The sequence below is a fragment of the Papaver somniferum genome, chromosome 8, assembly GCF_003573695.1.
Source record: "Papaver somniferum cultivar HN1 chromosome 8, ASM357369v1, whole genome shotgun sequence".
NCBI lineage: Eukaryota > Viridiplantae > Streptophyta > Magnoliopsida > Ranunculales > Papaveraceae > Papaver > Papaver somniferum.
The window spans coordinates 80212530-80231405 of record NC_039365.1 but is presented as its reverse complement, the minus strand read 5'-3'; the positions used below and the strand labels follow the sequence as shown (position 1 = coordinate 80231405).

Genomic DNA, 18876 nt, shown 5'->3' with positions numbered 1-18876 from the left:
CATGCCAACCACAAAGACCGAAGCGTGGGAGAAAAATCTCACAACAGACATGATGTTAGAGAGATTGGACGACCTAGAAGAAAGAAGGGAAGCAGCATTGCAGAAGATGGAAAATTACCAACGAAGACTTGCAAGGGAGTACAACAAAAAGGTAAAGCTTCGGAATTTTGTAGAGGGGCAGTATGTGTTGAGAACAATCCCACAGTATCAACGAGAGAAAAGATAGGGAAAGTTAGCACCTACGTGGGGAGGACCTTTTATAATACACGATATTGCGGGAAGCGGTTCCTACTACCTTCGTAATCTGAAAGGCGAAGTCCTCTGACATCCTTGGAATGCTAAGTGGCTCAAACCATACTTCCCATAGGGGCAACGCAGCCTTGCAACTGCGTGAAGGGTACCAGAAGAAGAAGGGAGCGTGACCACTCTACATGTTTCTATCTCTGGACAAGGAATTGCAGGCCTCAACCTATCAATCAAACAAGCTTTCTATATATCAACCAAACCTATCGACAATATTGGGGAAAGTAGTTAATCTAAAATCTCTCAGGGCTCCCCCGTCAGTGTCCATAAGTGTAAGACCAGGGGGAAGGCACCCAGCAGAAAGAGATACCCAACCAATCTTAAGGCAACGGGTCGACGGAATGGGTGTATGTAAATTTTTTAACCCCATATCCTAGAACGTTGCCTCGGCCCCCACCATCTGGGAATCCTTTGGCCAAGGGTTCGCCAGCGGGGTGACAGGTCTCAAGCCGATCACGAAGGTACCTCCCTTCGGGATCGCACCCAAACACTTCAAATCCTCTTTTATTTTTAGAGTCTTTCATCACAATGACTAAAATAAAACAACAAACTGATATTGCAGGTATATCAAAAAATTGATCCATTTCATAAAGGTTGGTTACAAAAAAGCGACAAGGCCATGGATTGTAAATATACACATCCAAAATTTACAAGGAATACACACCAAAAATATTCTCTTTACACCAAAAATTTACAAGGAATCTCAACGGAAGGATAACGATGCTGCGGTCTCTACTTAGAAGAGGCCACCACATCAGCAGGATTGTTCCGAAGAGTTGAAGGGACGCTCCCACCAGATGAGGGTCCCGAAGAGCCAGGCAGGGAAGCAGGCACTGGACGACGTGGATAGCTTTTCACAAGGCCATGCTCGGTCTTACGGCCAAGCTCAATCTTCTCCAGCATCTTGTTTGTCTCCTCAGCCAATTGACACCGAGCCTTGTGCTTAATAACTGTCGTCCGCTGTTGGGCTTGGGATAACAATGAAGACAGACGATTCACTTCTTTAGAAGCTGCACCAACGTCCTCTTCGTGGGACGCCGCCAAACTCTTAAAATGATTAGTCTGTTCTTCCTGCTGCGTTAAGGAAGATTGAGCCTTTTTAAACTTTTCATTTGCAACGCGGAGTTGTCCCTCGAGCTCTGAAAAAGACAACACAAGGGAGTTAACACAGGAAAGACACAATCACACTCGATGAAATAGAGTTATACCTTCGACACAAGCCGAAGCCTCTTCATACTCATTAACAACCGCATCTCGCGCTTCATCAAGATGGTCATATTCCGCGGATAATTTCTTATAATCTAGTTGAAGGTTGGTGAGAGTAAATTGACTGGCATCTAATTCTACCTGCTTCATCGAATCCATGTGACGAAGGTGGTCGACTTCTTTCTTTATCTCTGATACCCCCTTGCTCAATCTGTACATACACACTTCAAGATTTCTCTCAGACTCAGCCTGATGAGCTACTTCAGCGCGGGACGCGGCAAGAGCCTTGCTTAGAGCATCGGCTTCGGCACGGGCATTGTCCCTTTCTCTGGCAAGACACAACACACTATCCTTAGCTCCTGGAAAAGGGAGGGATCGATCCTTTTGTAATTCCTCTTCCAGAAGTTGTATCCTAGACTCCAACAAGGAAGTACGCTCACGGGATTCCCGCAAATTCTCACGTGTCCACAACAGTGTACTGTTGAATAAAGCACAGTCATGGTTATACAGATTCTGCATATCAACTATCTGAACATGCCTTGCGCGCCATACCTCAGCCCCAGCGTCCCACTTTTTGGCTTCGCTTTTAATTTTCTCAACAAGCTCTTTGATACGAGATTTCTTCCGTGCCCTTTCATTGCGGAGCCATATCAGCTCGGGGATGCCACCCACTGAAGATAGCGTGGGGAGACTCAGACAGAACACCCTAAGTAATGAAGGAATTATGACACATTGCGAGGGAAAAAGAGGAAAAAGAGCCAAACCTGTGAAAGCTGAAACTTGGCCGCGAGTTTGCTCTAACTCGGCGCGAACGACTGCAAGCTCTGAACGAATACCAGCCTCCGCTTCACCCATATTTTCTTTCTCTTTGAGGTTTTTCTTCAGCTTTCCAATTTCTACTTCAGCCGCAGATAATTCCTTTTCTCTGTGACGAAGCTTAGCCTCGAGCTTCAGAGATTTCGCTTTGAAGAACTGATACAGCACGTGGTTACAATGCTCACTCCTCATCATCTACACATCAAGACGACAAACATTATTTTACCGAAGAATTCGATCGTCACGAAGAAATATGTACGAAAATTTACCTCCAAGACACGCTGCTGAGGAAAGCCATATTGATACCCGTCGGCTATGGCCATCATATCCGCAACGGAAGAAGGAGGCTCAGACACAAGGGTAGCTTCGGGAACACTCAAATTTCTTCCCAGGCCTCAGATACCCGCGCCTTGGAAGACATTTCCATCATACGACGGGTATACGCATCAGAATCCTTTTCACCAGTAACTATCGGGGCGATATGAGGGACAAATAGCAGATCCTTTTTCTTGAGCCAATCCATTATGGCGTCCTCACCCTCAGATGTCGGCGAATGAGGAAGATCAGCGGCAGGCGAATCAATCACCGACTTCCCCTTTTCTGATACGGCCCCTTCAGCACAAATGTCGTCACCAACATGCGCACCATGATCCTCCGCGCCACCATCCTGAACAGCAGCGTCTTCGTTATCAGCAACCCCGAGCACATCCCAATCATCATTGGGGGAAAGTAGAGAGAAGTCCTCAGGAAAATCGAGGGCATCGTCGAAGAACTCCCCTGTGGAATACATCCGGTCAAAAGAAAACTCTTGAGAAAGGGTGGGGAGAGTATCCGCGGCATTACCAGCAGGGACAGAAATATCACCAATAACACCGCCATCAGCTACCACGGCGTTGTTTCTCCCTTAATCACCATCATGACCCGCACAGACCTCTTCTTCGACATTGAGAGGGGAAGTATCAGTACGTTCCTCCCCATCTGTAATCTCCTCATCCTCAGCAAACTCTTCGTTCACCGGACTGGTAACTTCTTCATGAGCCTCAGCCTCACCCATCACAATGGTAGAAGACTGCTTCGGCTTAATCTTTTTATTCTTCGACACCTGAACCAACACCACAAAAAGAGTTATTTTTCCCCGAACAGTTGAATTTCTAAAGAAGGAGAAGCGCAACTAGAATCCGCATACCTGGGCAGTCGAGGCACTCCTCGGTGGAGGTATAGCACCAGAACCTTCCTCCTCGTCTCACTCAACTACGTCAAGGGCATAAGGAAAATTCATACCTGAGAAGTTTAAACGCCAGGGACAGAAATCTCCATAACGAGCAGGAGGATATTCACGTGGCCTGCTACTCTCAGTAGGACGCCAACCGCGTGGGCCGGGGATCCAACCGTACGCCCAAGGACCAACAACTTAGATAACGGTAGCGTGCCACTCGTAGTCATGGTCGCGCTTGATCCTCTCGCGTGCCTGAAAAAGTTTCCGCTGACTAGACCCCTCCGTGTCGGGAACATATTTCAGCTTGGCATCGCTGACCTCATTTAACAGAAGAATTTCGCCCCGAGGAGCAGCGAGATTCCGAAGGCTAACACTCCACGGCTTACGGTTCCTACTATTGACGTAATCACCGAAGGAGTTATTGAAATTCTCAGGAGTATACCATTCCTTCTCCGCGGGATTGGGAACGTAACAAGTTATTGTTGTCTCCCCCTTACTCCGCAGATAGCACTCCCTCAGTGCACGGAGATAATTCCCCGATAGTTGCGATACATAACGGCTGCGAGTATTGGTGGAAGAGCCTTCACGACTAGCAAGCACATCATAGTAGAAGGAATCACCTGACTTGTACAACGGCAGCATAAGACCAGCTTCGAACGCTCCAACCGTAGTCAACAAATGAAATTCATCGAACTCATACCTTGAGATAAGCTCATAAGTAATATCATCCTCAGGGGCATAGAAGCGAACCTCGAAGGCTTGAAGCTCATGCTTTTCCTTGAATATTTCGAGATCAATATGCTTGAACGTTACTTTTTTCTTGCTGACCGAAACGCTGCGTATCAATGGGGCAGCCTCATCCTCCTCGGCGGGACCGGATGAACCAATGAAAGCCTCGGAAGCCTTTCTCTTCAAAGAAGGATTTTTTGAAGACTCAGCCCTCGGAACACCACCTTTGGTATTCTTCCCTTTAAAAGAACTTATAGGAGGGGGCGACAGATGATGCTCGGGCTCTACAGAACGTAGAGGAGGAACATCAAAAGCGACAGCACGAGTTGGTGGCTGCGTACTCCTAACATCATCACGAGGACGAGACACCGCGCGATCGACAACTTTTCGAGACCCAGAAGGATTTTTCGAAGGAACCTCTTCCCTAGAAGATGAGGCCTTCGCCCCAGAAGAAACTCGATTTCTACGAACATCATCTTGAGACTCTCTACGCGGAGGAGATCTCGATAGACCAGAACCAGGAGTCTGATAAGGAAGCCGCGGACGGTCAGACATGGCTGCGAAAAGATTAATCATAAACAAGTCAAAAACAAACACAAGGAAATCATAAGATCAAAAAAAAACCCACATAAATAGCAATCCACACACGATAACGCAGAAACCCTAAAATTAGCATACATGCTCGAAACTCCCTAAATCCCTACCCTGAAAAGCTCAAGCAAAACAATGGCCTCCTTGATTTAAGACGAAGAACAGGGGCAAACTAGCATGCAAGCATTAAAAGAAGTTCTTCATCACAAACAAGGGACAACAGTAGCAGAAAATTTACAAATCAACATAACGTAAAACAGTGGAAACAAAGAAAAGAAAAAACTTACCAGCAAAAACAGCAGCAGAAAGAACAAATCAGAAATAAAGAGGAGGCAAGTGTGATTAATGCTAAGGCGGAGAGAATTTAAGGACTGAAGAATGAAGACTGACAGAGAATTTAAATGAAGACTGACAGAGAATTTAAGGGCTGAAGAACAAGGAATGAAGAGCAAGGAATGAAGACGGAGAGAATAAAATTAATTTTTCTCTCTTCCTTAATATACTCGAAAGAAAGAGGAGGAAGTTAAGAGAGGAATGGGAAACGTGCCCATTAAATGAGCAATTAATGCACGAATAAAGAAACATGCCCAAGTATCTAGGATAAGTTATTAGGAGAGAGGAAGAATATGTAACGACTATTTTCTTCAATGCTCCCGCTAAACACTCAAGCCCGAAGAAAAGGGGCAAATTGTGTGCACATATTTCATCATCAAACACGTGTACATAGGAAAATACATGGAGGGCATGCGGACAAGGTCATCAAAATATGATGACACACGCTCATAACCAAGAATCCCATCCCGTCAACGAGGGATCTTTGCCCGAACAATCCAAGGATAGAAGTTAAAGGATGTTCCGGTAACACGCTGTACTGCGGAGCACCAAATAACTCCCAAAGAGTTACTTTATCTCATCCCCAAAAGAAGTCAAGATCAACGATGGAGAGAAGATGTACTGACATGGACGCGACAGAGGCAGAAAACACTTGCCTGACACGAGCAGGCGCCTCAACTACCCGCATTAATCACTCTGAGCAGCATACGTGTCGATCAACCCGTGGAACGAACGAGGATGACTCTTCGTGATGAAGTTACGAACGAAGACCCCTGCGTGATGGACACAAAATACAAGAAGATAAGGTTCCAACGTCCTTCAGAGATGGGTCCCACACTCTAACCCTATAAATACCCCCTCTCCACCAAGAGTAAAGGGGGGAAAAACTGGGGAAGAAGGAGAGAGAGAAAAGATTGTAAGTGTAAGTTAGTCCTTTACGATAGACAGACCTATGTAAACTACAAAGTCACTCGACTATCTTTGTAATCATCAAGTACATAGTGAAACAACAACCCCGTGGATGTAGGCCTTAGTGCTGAACCACGTAAATCCCGGTCTCATTTACACTTCAGCACTTTATTTTTGTCTAACGCTTCATGAGTTTTACTTTTATGCTTCGTTTTCTTTATCTCCCCTTGCGTAAACGCCACTCGCAGTGTTTTTAGATGAGGCTATGATAAACCCGAAGATTTTGAGCCAAGGAATCAATGCCATTGTATTATCAGCACGAGTTGGTACCTAGAGTTTGAATATTGTTTGTGAACATATAGATGCCTACGTGATTTACGTGTTCACACATAATCATATTAGGAGGGGTAGCATCAAATGAAATTGCATTAGTTATTTTTGCAACAACGGTGCATGATGATCCGGTAAAAAATAATTCATCGTTAACATCTGATTCCCCTTCTATATATTTTCCATGTTTTTTACGAAGCTCAAGTATGTCAATTTACTTAACTTTTTCCATTGGTTGATTATGAAAATCCATTGCCACACCATACGCCTTTTCTGATTTACCCAACATGTAGGATAGTTCAGTGGATACTCGGCAATAATGACTGATTCATATGGCTTCGATCCCAGTTTTACCATCTTTCATGATTAACTAATTGGAACCCAAACCGGCACATTTTCTTGCTTAGTCCGCCTTTCCATTATAAAACATTGAGGAATCTCTGTCATATAACGGCGACGAACTAAGATATGGTGTAAATGTTTACATGGTATTGCAAGAAACTAAAAGTTTTGGCAGCCACATGAACCTTTTTGAGTTACCACGTTAATCTTTACTGAAAATACTTCCACTGTTTTATCATCTATTAACGAATACACAATGTATGTGTATTAGTCACCGTCGGTCTCAAGTATTTTTGATCGACATATTAAAAAAGCATTAAATTCTCCTTGCACTGTATTAAAGATAACTCTACTGTATACTTTAGAGGCATGCCTTACCAAAAAATATTGAGAAACATATACACGCTTCAGATGGTTCTATTTAGGTTGCTATCTGGGTATTTTCTTTTCTTTTTTGGTTATGGTGGTAAAACAAGACACAACCACCATAGATCGGTACAATTGGTTGAGTTTTTAAGTATAGCTAAAATTCAGTGATACAACATGCTATATAGTAAGTATCCAAAGTTTACACTTTAGACTGTTTACTAATTTTGGAATCAACCAGAGAGTAAACTCCATTGGGTGGATTTTTATTTCCAACGATGTTGTGGGAAAAATAACTGTCGCTATGGATTTTTTTTTGTAAGATATAACTTTAAGATGATTCTAATATAACTGACCACTTAATCGGGCACAAACAAATTAATTCTTCTCCATGATAAGGTGTACGAAAAAAATGGACATTAATACAGAGGATTGTTATTCATTACTGCAAAAGAATTTAAGGGGTCACTGCTGGAACTTAAGGACCCGGCTAATTTGACCCGACTAACAAAACATCGATAAAATTATGGGCTCAACTTGCGGTCCAAGGGCCAGGTAAACCTATAGATTTACATTATCAATTTAAGTTAGATAAAAATATTATTGAATGCATGGCCTCGACTACTATTGTCCAACTAATTAAACACGCTAGTATGACCCGATTAACTAACAAGTACTATGACACGACTAACTAAATATCGGGACTGTTCCTAATTATCGGGGCCTACTATAACCCAATTAACTAAACATGGACCCGACCATTAGACTGACTAAAATTTTTTCGGAGGATACTGGCCGGCCAACAAACAATAAACAAAAAGATAAATTAGGCTAAGACCCAAAAAAAATATATTATTCTTGTTGTCAAGCCCAAGATATTATTCAGTTTCCGTGATACCCAAAATTATTAAAAATCGTTACATAACTCGTATGTGTCCTATTTTTTTAGAGGTATAATTGGTAAGGAAACTTAAATATAACATATCTAAAAGACCGTGCCTTCGAATTTTACAAATTTTATCTCGTTGGGAAGTTTTTAAAGAGATCTATACGACGAGTACAAATAATAATATCAAATTTTTGTTTTTCACGAAAAAATTGGAGGTGATCATCATTTTAGGAAAAAAATTCGAAAACTGACTACATATTCCTTATGCAGCCTCCAAAAAAGATGCATAACATAATATGCATACACCACAAAAAGATGCATAACATGTTATGCAACCATATTTTTGTTCATGCACCTATTATTTTGGTTATGCAGCCACTAAAACGCTGTATATGCCTGAATCCAACAGAAAAAACACACGCATAACAAATTATGCAACCATTTTCTCGACTGCATAACAAGTTATGTAGCCATTGTTTTGGTTGATTTTAGTGCGCACATAAAAAATTGATTCATAATGCATTATGCAGCCATATTTTCTGATGCATATCAGATTATGCATCCATTTTCTTGATGCATAAAAGATTATGCAACAATTTTCAATTTCACAGCTAATAAAAAAGATGTCTGATAATGCGTTATGCATCCATTTTCTCGACTGCATAACAGGTTATGCAGATATAACATCATCATCTTTGTTCTTCTTCGTTTTCTTCTCCTTGAACTCCTCTTGGCCATAACAGATATCTTCATGTTACTTACCGTCTTCTCTGTAACTCAAATCACAAATTCAGGACACCACATATACATCCATACACCCACCACGACCATTGTCTTTATTCAAACCTAACTTTAATTTCTCATAAACCCCAGTTCTCCAAATCATAATTATAGTATCAAACAAATATGGTTTATTCTCAATAACCTCAGGAAAACCAAATCGAAAGGTTAAGAAATCATAATAACTTCACGCAAAAAAAATGGAATTCGACCTAGAAAACCATTGAATCAGCTCTACTTATTGAAAATTGAAATAAGATCGCAGACTTATAACCTAAAAATGGAATCACTTTGAATCTTCTTCTAAAAATCTTATCATTTAATGGCAAAAACATGATTATCCTCGATTAATTTCACCATGTTCTCTCGGCAAAAATAAGTAATCATAAGAAAGAGAAAACAAAGGAAAAAGGAAGTCACACAGAAAAAAACCGAGGAAAAAGAAGCGAAGAAATAATTTTAGAAAATATGTGTGTGGGGGAATTTTAACTCAACAAATGGGTGCTTGCATGAAGTTTTCCGCACGTAGGTTTCACGATGAAAAAAATCTGAAAAATGGGTTTAATAGCAGTTTTCACTAATAAAAAAAACTCGGAAAAGGTTTGAGCCTAGCGGGAGTGATAATTGGATAGATTATTGGAAGGCAAAATTACCATACATTAGGACATCCCTTAACCAAATTCTAGACAGTAGATCTTCAAGGAAAAGAAAAAAAAGCAGCCCAAAAAAACCAGCTTTCTTTTGTTTTTTCCTTTTCTTCACAAACCCCCACCTTTTTTAACTTCCACCTTGGTGCTTCCACTTTCTCTCTCGCTGTCTACCTGAGATAAACGGATTCAACCAATCCCTCGTTTGCATTCTCCCAATCGTTTCTCTCTTTTTACATCATGAGTCTCTTTGGTTTGGGCAGGTAATTAAAAATATTATCTTTCTGAATCAAAATCTTGTGTGAAAAACGATATGATTAAGATCTGTTATTTGATTTGGTGTTTAGGGTGTTCGCTGATTTGAATCTTTGTATAGCTATTGTTTTTCATCTATAAATTCTGATCGGGGGTTTTGTTTTATCTGATCGGAATATGTAGCTCTAATTGATGTCACACTCTAGTTTTGCACGATCGACTTAATTGTTTGGTATTCAATTAATTAGGAGTATTTTATTTAATACTTCACAGATTTATGCATTATAATTACTCACTTATGATGTTTATTGTGGTTGTTGTACACAGCTTGTATATGTAAATTTGGTAGCATTTTGGTAAAAACACTGTGAACTTATACATGGTCATGTCTGTTGGTGGTAGACACTTCTACGGAGTTGTAAAAAAATGGATCGTAAGAACCCAAGATGCTAAAATTGCCTGTTTCTTCGAATCCGTACTTTTTTTCTGCTTATTACTTATGTTTAGCTGTATTTTTTATTATTGAAATAAAAATGATACAATTAGATGGAGTTGCCATTTGATGTTTTAAGTGAGAAATTTTCAAAGGGAGGGTTGCATAATTATTCTGAATATCTTACCTAAGAGTGGTGAATTCGTGAGAAAATTTGTATTTTAATTGCAGGATTTGATCTCTGATATGTCGTTTTTGGCTCCATCAATTAGGCTTATATATATTGATGTGTAAACAGGAATCAGAGGACATTTCGCCCGAAAAAGAGTGCACCTTCAGGGAGTAAGGTACAATTTCATTGACACGTTCCTTTCTTTCTTGTCTAGCTGATGTGGTTCATATGTGTTCTGATCACATAGATTTTTGATTTCTTAACTGGACTTTTCTTATGTTTTAGGAGTACATGGTTTGGTAATGTTTTGTTTGTTAAATTATCATTGGAAATGCTTTATTTCAGTTAAATTCTCATTCTTATCATGCCACCTTTAGTACTACTGCTGTGCTGATCACTGACATAAAATAGGGTCTTAGAACTACATTTTTCCTCTGTTCCCTATTGGTTTTTTTTGTTTTTGGTGTGTGTTCCTCGGAAATCTTGTCACCCTAGAAGAAATATAGGATCTTTAGGTTTTTTGTTTTTTGAAGAACAGGCTTTAGCAATTTATAATGATTGGTAAATTGGCTAACTGTGTATGTGGGAGAGCCTCTGTCATGGTGAAAAAAGATGACTTGTTTTGCATTATTGTTACAGATAGTATATTAACAATAATATTATACATGAAACTTAATGAAACCTTTCGTACAAAAATAAGGGTATCTATAGGATTATCTATCTTGATGTTTTGAGTGATATTATAATTTGACAGCGACACAGAAATCATCATTGCAGCATCTTTCAAGCGTCCTTATCACCTTGTATATAGCATTGTAGAGCATAACTTATGTTTGTTGGAGCTTATTTTCACTTTGATCCTCTGCAGGGTGCACAACTGAGAAAGCACATCGATGCCACCTTGGGTAGTGGGAATCTGAGGGAAGCCGTACGACTTCCTCCAGGAGAGGATGCAAATGAATGGCTCGCAGTAAACAGTAATATTCTCCTTGATGGAAACTACTAAATTCTTACCTTAGGTGTGATGTTATATGCCCTCGAGTCAATGCACTTGGATGATTCCTCGTGCAACAGTAGCTCCAGAGGCCACCCTCTGCAAGGCCATCCTTCACGTGGCGTATCTTAACTCTTTGAAGTTGTTCTGTTTGTTGGAAAGCTAACCCCTGCGAGCATTAAATCCTTTTGTTTAAAATTATGCACAAGGAATGCATCATTCTTTTCTTCCCAATGTTTGTTGCAAGGCATTATATAATTAAAATCTTAGCTGAAGCATGATTGTTGATTCATTTTTCAGCTGTGGATTTCTTCAACCAGGTGAATCTGCTCTATGGTACCCTCACTGAGTTCTGTACACCTGAGAATTGTCCTACGATGACTGCAGGCCCCAAGTATGGCTTACTGCACTGATATCGAATTTAAGTTATATAAGAGGTACATAGAGTTTAGGATAGAGAAACAAGTGCCTTATGAGCTCCCCCTAATAAGTTTGACAACGTCTTACATTTTCCTGAATTTCCTTTTGTCAATTGTGTGTTCTTACGCTGATTGTGATTGCTTTTAATGATAATTTGTGTTTGTGAACTTCGCATTCCTGACCTTGTGGAAATGGAATTTTACAGGTACGAGTATAGATGGGCAGATGGTGTACAAGTAAAGAAGCCTATTGAAGTATCTGCTCCGAAGTATGTTGAGTACTTAATGGACTGGATTGAAGCTCAGCTTGATGACGAATCCATATTTCCTCAAAAGCTTGGTACGTTTAGTTTCAGTTTAAAAGAATTACCCCATTAATTTTTTGGGACCTAACAGAATCCTATGGAAGACACAGTGCTATCAAGACTTACTTGGGATATCTTTAGCCTACTGATCATTTTGTTTGGGGTCTCATATTGGCTTGCTCACTCTTGATTTTTTAGGAATACCGTTTCCTCCCAATTTTAGAGACGTTGTAAAGACGATATTCAAGCGTCTGTTCCGTGTGTATGCCCACATATATCATTCACATTTTCAGAAGATTGTGAGTCTTAAAGAGGAGGCTCATCTCAATACTTGCTTCAAGCATTTCATCCTGTTTACATGTGTAAGATCTCTTTACCTACTTCCTAATACCTTCCTTTATTGTATTCGACATACCAATTTAAAATTTTGATTGGCATCCAATTGAGATTTTGAGCTCTTCTAGATTTGTTAAATATATCTCCACATCCTCATGGCTTCTGAATGATGCATTTCTTTTGGTCAATACAGGAATTTGGATTAATCGACAAGAAGGAGCTAGCTCCACTCCAGGAGCTTATAGAATCCATTATTGTTCCTTATTAAGCTGATATTGAAATATGTTATACTATTTACTTAGTGTATGAAAACTTAACTGTGATTTGGATTATATTGAATGATAAAAGTACTTACTGTCGTTACTAGTCTCTTGCAGTAAATTCATTCCTATTATGTCCCACTAAAATATGCTACAAAATTGTCAAATTACCAATTTGAAGCCTCCATTGGACTTGCCCTTGAGCAGTGCAGGTTTGATATTGGGTTTGCATAATACTACCTCGGTCCCCGGTCCCACTATTAAGTAACCTACATTATAACTAAATTGGACCGAGGAAGTAATTATTTTCTTTTAATTTTTTATCTTTTTTTCTGAATTGTACACATTGCTTAAAATAGTGGACTTGTTGCTAAAGTGTTGACATGTGTTGGAGACTTGGAAACCTCGTTGTCTTTGCTATAGAGTACGTCGCCGTGTTATGTTTCATGTTTATATATATATACACATACATTTTACATTGAATCCTCGTTGGCCGTCTCTTTGGGGACATCGGATAAAATTTGAAGACTTTCTTAATCTGGGTTTTGATGGCCACTTAATACAATGCAAGATTCCTGTACCTCAGCCATCTAAAATGGATACAGTTTCATAGAGTACAGTCAATTCCCCTATGGCAAAACAGATAAATGAATATCGAAATATACTACTGCCTTCATCCCAAATTAGATTAGCTAGTTGTAGTTTACACAATTCTTAAGATAAGGTGAAAAAAGGAATATGTTTAAGTATTTTTTTTTTACAGTTATACCGTTATGGATAATAACTAGTAAAACTTAGAAATGATTTATTTCTTAAACTATACCATGGTTTTCGTAAACTTTATACCGTTGAAAAACATTTTAAAACACATACATAAAGAATATAAACATGATTATCAAATTATACATATTTCTTATAGTAACAATAATCAATTAAAATGGTAGTTTTAAAAATATCCCCTTTATTAGTTGTATAAAAACCTAACCCAAAATATTAAACACTCTTTATTTACAAACTGTGGAAATAAGGAACAATTGACTGCAGTCTGCAAATTTTAAAAGGTCTATTCGGAAAGCTCGCCTGATTTTTGGATGAGAACAACTGCCAGAGTAACGATCGACGCATAAATTGAACTGGGAACCTTCTGCACCACCTTTCCAACACCTGGGACGCCTTCCGTTGCCCTCTTTGTCAACAATGCTATTGTTGGTGCTGCAACCAAACAGATGATCAAACCCTGGCTCACCGCTTTCAGAGCATCTGTTGTCAATTTCTGAACAAACTTCGTAAACTCTTCGTGGTTGAGTTCCCCATCGAGGTTCATATCGTATTTCTACAACATCATCACAGAAAAGAATTAATATAAAACGCATTGCAGTAGCAGGCAGTGGATAATAAACATTAAAAGCAGAAGTTTTTGTATGAACCTTCAGGTTTTGGCACAGAGTTCAATTTTCTGTTCACCCCACACTCGATGCCACTAACTCATCATCCTATTGGTTGGGTAATAGGGTGGTGGGTTTGACAGTTTACATCTCCGCCCATAAGACACTATTATGGTTTACCTAATGCTATACCTGGAAACATCGAGCATAAGGTAAGGTTCTGTTTGTGCATGTCACACCCATGAAATGAATCTTACTCGGTTACCGGTCGTTACGTGGTTTTGAAACCCTAACATTCCAATGATAATCTAGTATGGACTACTCGGAAAAACTATGGATCACAGCTAACATGAAATTTCAATTCTGTAGTCTCTGAGTCATAAAGCTAAAGCAATGTCAATCACAAGAGCGAAAACTCATCGCCCTTAGTTAGTGCAGCTTATGATAGATCTCAGAAGATGTTTAGGATTTCATAATCAGCCATCATGATAGTATAAAGAAATACCTCCATCATAGTTTTAAGCTGAACTTTAGTTGGGGGATCAAAATGGGGTCCAGGCAAATGCTTGTTAAGATCACTGCAGAAAACATAACTATTTCAGCAACATCCACACATTAAGAAGCCGGTAAATCTTGTTTACTACGAGGAGGGAGAAAACAAAAGGTCTCACTTGTAGATAAATAAGACTGCAATATATAGTTCTTCAAATGTCAATTCGACCTTTCCAGACTCATCTCTAAAACGATCAAAAACTTTGTCTGTTATCTTTTGTAGTTGGGCACGCTTCCATTTCTTACCTGCAGAATGAATCAAACCCATCAGTCACTAATGAAGCATACCTCCATGCAAGATGCATAGCCTTTTTCAATTATGAGAAATTGATAGACGGATCGATAAGATTTCAGTATCAGAATTCCAAAGTCCAATCTACTCTGAGTTACTATCGTTTCATTCGGATCTTACTATCCAACAACATAACCAATTAAGTCCGTTCCTAGTAATATCTTTTCAGACAGTTTTTAATGAAAAAGCAATAGATGGAACTTAGTTCTCGACCCTGAGTTTCATTCCTTTCTAATTTTGGTCAAATTCTCATTCTAATTAGAATATTTAGTATTCGTTTCATCAAACATATACATATAAATGAGACACAGAAGTAAATAGCAACCTCTTTTGCTAGGCCATATTCATCTAACAAAGAAAACTACTGAACTTCAGCTGAATGTATACCCAGGCATAGTCTTTCTCATAGGGTTTCATAATGGATCAGATACTCAAATATGATAATTTTATTAGGTTTTCATGAACACCCAGAATCTCACATGAATCAATTAACTGATCTGGATTCGTCCGAAGTTCTAAATCAAATTGTAAACAACAGAAAACTACTGATAATCCAACTACATCTACAAAATGAAAATAGAAAAGAAAGAAAAAAAACGTCGGGATTCGGATTGAATAATACCATCGAATTTGTCATGGATACCTCCCAAAACTTGACCCATACTTCTGTAAGAGAGATGAAGAAAGGAAAGACTTCGAGCTTACCCTTGAGTGGAGGAGGAGAGAAGCTTTGCTATCCCCGAGCAGAGTAAGATTATCATTAAAATTGTAAAATAAAAAGACCGGGCAACGAGGTACCCATAGTTGACTAACTCGTAACGTGGAACTTGGCAGTTCGGAATCTTTGGATTTGCTGATTGAGAGACAGTGGACGGGACGGGCTTATTGTCCCTCGTGCCGAAGGCGGAAGATACGCTACGTTATCATGGGGGAAAAATGCGTAAACCAATTTGTGGATTATCATGTCGACAAGCCTAAATAGTACTCCCTCCGTTTTAGGAGAAAAGTTACTTTTCTAATTTGCACAACTTTTAAGGAAAGTATGCGAGAGAATAATTTTTTAAATTTATTTCCAAAACCATTCTCAACAAAAATCCTCAAAAAATCATTTAATTATCACAATTGCCACTATTATCATTACTGTGAGGAAGGATAATTTCGGATGTTCAACCTATTGTAAATGAAAGTATCTTTTTTGTAGATACTAAATTTAAAAAGAAAAGTAACTCTTTTGTTGAGACGGAGGGAGTACTATTTGAAATTGTGAAAGTTACCGTCAGGTCTCTTTTCTCATTTTTTCCACGGTGAAACCCACTGTCGGAAATGTACATACGCGCACCTATTTTTTATTAAAAGCTTTGAGAATTTTGACAAAGTATCCCAGTTCTTTTACCCCCACAAAAATAAAACTCCCGACATTTAAAACTTTTCAAAAGTACCCTCACAGTTAGCTTTTCCATCTAGTCTTAGTTAAGACTAGTTTACTTCACTTATTTACCCTTAGTTATTGCCATGTTGATTTTCTACATTTTTTTCGGGTTCGTTGATCTCGGTTCAGGATCATGTCATTGCTTTCAGGTTTGTTACATCATTTCCGAAAAATGGTTCATCATTCCCAAGTATCTTGGGTTTTTGGTTGGTGGAAAATCGACTTTTTACAACATTTTTCAGGTTCGTCGAGCCCAATTCAGGATCGTTACATCGCCTTTTAGGTTCGTCGAACCTAGTTCAAGATCGTTATATCGCTTTCAGGATCGTCGAACCTTTTACCCTCCCTACCAAGGAGATGTAATTCAGGGGTAAATATAACTTTTAATAGGAAAAATAATTATTACCTAGCACTCAACTGGATGGAATCTGCTTTTTGAATAAAACGGGGTACTTTAGAAAAGTTCAAAAAGTAGAGGCATTATTCTTGTGTACTTTTCAACACAGGGGTACTTTATAAAAATCCCTAAAAACTTTCTCACATACCCATAATTTTGGAAATTATGTTTCGTTTTCATATTAATCCCCAAACTAACCTCTGTTTACTTAATTTTTATTTGTCGGGTGATTTCCTTCAGAGAGATAGACGAGACAAAACCCTAGATTTTTTTGAAGAGGGAATTTGCAACTGAGAAATCGGGATTGAGTTCTTTCAAGGGTTTTTTCGTTACCATCGTTTCAAAATCTATTTCTGAATTTCTTTTATGTTTTCGATTCAATTTTAATGTGGAAGGGGTTTTGCAATCAATATTAATTGAACCCTGCCAAAATTGGTTGTTTAACCGATTGAAGAGTGAATTAATATTCTATCATATAGTTTTATTTTGATGTGATGTGATACCACTAGATGTGAAAAGAAGATTGAGATCGTCGATGACTCAAAGATCTAAGTTCTTTAATGTTTTTGTTTTATACTTGTGTACCTTCTCAAGAGGTGTTTTTATTGGATATAATTGAGATTTAGATTCTTATTAAGATTAATTGTCTTAGATTCATTATTTCTTATATATTAAGATTTTTTAGAAGAATTGATTTAGGATTGATTGATTTCTTATATATTAAGATTGATTAATTTTCATAAGATTTTTTGTTTGTTTGATTTAGGATCCTCCTTTCGTTGGATATGATTTTTTAGTTTAGATTCTTATTAGGATTGATTTAGATTCTTATAAATAATAAGGATTGATTTAGATTCTTAAAAGATATTCCTGGGTTGAAGTGCAACTAGTTAGAGCTTCTAAATTACAGAACTGAGTGAAATTTAGGGAGTAGCAAGGAATTTGGAAGTTCTTATGCATAAAAGATTTATAGGTTTTGTGAGGATTCATGTTAGATCTAATTGTTAACAACTGAAAGTAGAGACTCCGATGAATGTGATGAGTTGATTTGGTTGTTAATTTTTGGTTGAGTTTGGGTCTTACTCTGTTGCCACAAATTTACTGTTGTAGACTTGTAGTGGTCTAATGGTTCTCGAAATGGTCTCAACTGTTAATTCTAATGAATTTTGGAGATATCATATTGATTTTTCTCATTTAAAATTCTCATATTATTTATATATCAATATTTCTTTTTCTTTTTCTTTCGTCGTAGTGGCGACAAATGGATATTGGATATACGTTTGGCAGATGTTGAATTTGTGCACATCTCTAAAAGCTGTGTATGTATCCGTTCTTCTCGGTAAGTCCTTCATTGTATTCACTGAACGCTATTTTTTGAAAATTATTTGTTTAACATCTCATACTGTGGATATCTCCAATATCACAACAATAAGTTAGTTGTCTAACTTCACTTACTAATGCAATCCAATAGCCTTGAGATTGTAATGATTGGGTTGAACCTACATTACTCATAAGTAAATGAAGTGGCTTCATGGCCGAGAAGTATATATATTGACAAATTTATTGAAGAAGGTTTTAAAAAAGCAGGGGTCTAACAACCACACTCATTATTTTGTTCGGCAATCTGTATGCGCAACTCCAATACAATTCCAAGAAAATCAACTAGACAGCCAGACTCAATCGGTTTGTAAAGATTGCATTCCTTATGATTTAAATGTTTAAGTCCATGACTGACCTATTTGACAAAGTAGCCAGCTTAGGTATGCGTACAGGTATGCGTACTTAAGCAACCGGATTTGAGTTTGTTAAGTTTCCAAACTCAACAGAAATTTTCAGTTCGAAAACTTCCTCCAGTATGCGTACCCAGTATGCGTACGGGTACGCAAACTTAAGGTGACTAGTTTAGGAATTTATAATTCCCAACCTCAGCAGATATTTTCGGGTCAAAAACTTCCGCCAGTATGCGTACGGGTACGCATACTTATCTTGTCTCCTTCACCAATTTGGTATACACACATATGCATACACTTAGTTCCCGGTTTGTGGATTTATACACTAATGTGAGAACACACTATATATGCTTATATCCAAACATGGTTACATTCTCAACTCTTTATTTCAATCATTGAAACATCTAGAATGACAATATCCGTTTTCACACACTATTAGCATCAAAGCAATTTTCAAGAT

At 38.5% G+C, this 18876-nt stretch overlaps 2 protein-coding genes across 3 annotated transcripts; one reads left to right on the top strand and one right to left on the bottom strand.

Moving 5' to 3' along the window:
• The first annotated feature begins 9565 nt into the window (after window positions 1-9565).
• On the top strand, window positions 9566-12737 carry LOC113301736 (MOB kinase activator-like 1A). Its single transcript, XM_026550543.1, has 7 exons — window positions 9566-9720; window positions 10444-10492; window positions 11186-11294; window positions 11612-11705; window positions 11937-12070; window positions 12234-12397; window positions 12565-12737. Exons 1-7 carry the CDS (start codon window positions 9698-9700, stop codon window positions 12637-12639), a joined length of 648 nt encoding a protein of 215 aa, XP_026406328.1. The 5' UTR covers window positions 9566-9697; the 3' UTR covers window positions 12640-12737.
• Window positions 12738-13491: 754 nt separating this feature from the next.
• LOC113302229 lies at window positions 13492-15633 on the bottom strand. Of its 2 annotated transcripts, XM_026551111.1 has the most exons (4): window positions 15483-15633; window positions 14688-14814; window positions 14522-14594; window positions 13492-13964 (listed from the first exon to the last, which is right to left on the bottom strand). In XM_026551111.1, exons 1-4 carry the CDS (start codon window positions 15520-15522, stop codon window positions 13695-13697), a joined length of 510 nt encoding a protein of 169 aa, XP_026406896.1. In that variant the 5' UTR covers window positions 15523-15633; the 3' UTR covers window positions 13492-13694. The 2 variants fall into 2 exon arrangements, with proteins under 2 accessions (XP_026406896.1, XP_026406898.1); XM_026551113.1 differs by lacking the exon at window positions 15483-15633 and having other exon boundaries at window positions 13521-13964; window positions 14688-14836.
• Window positions 15634-18876: the final 3243 nt, after the last annotated feature.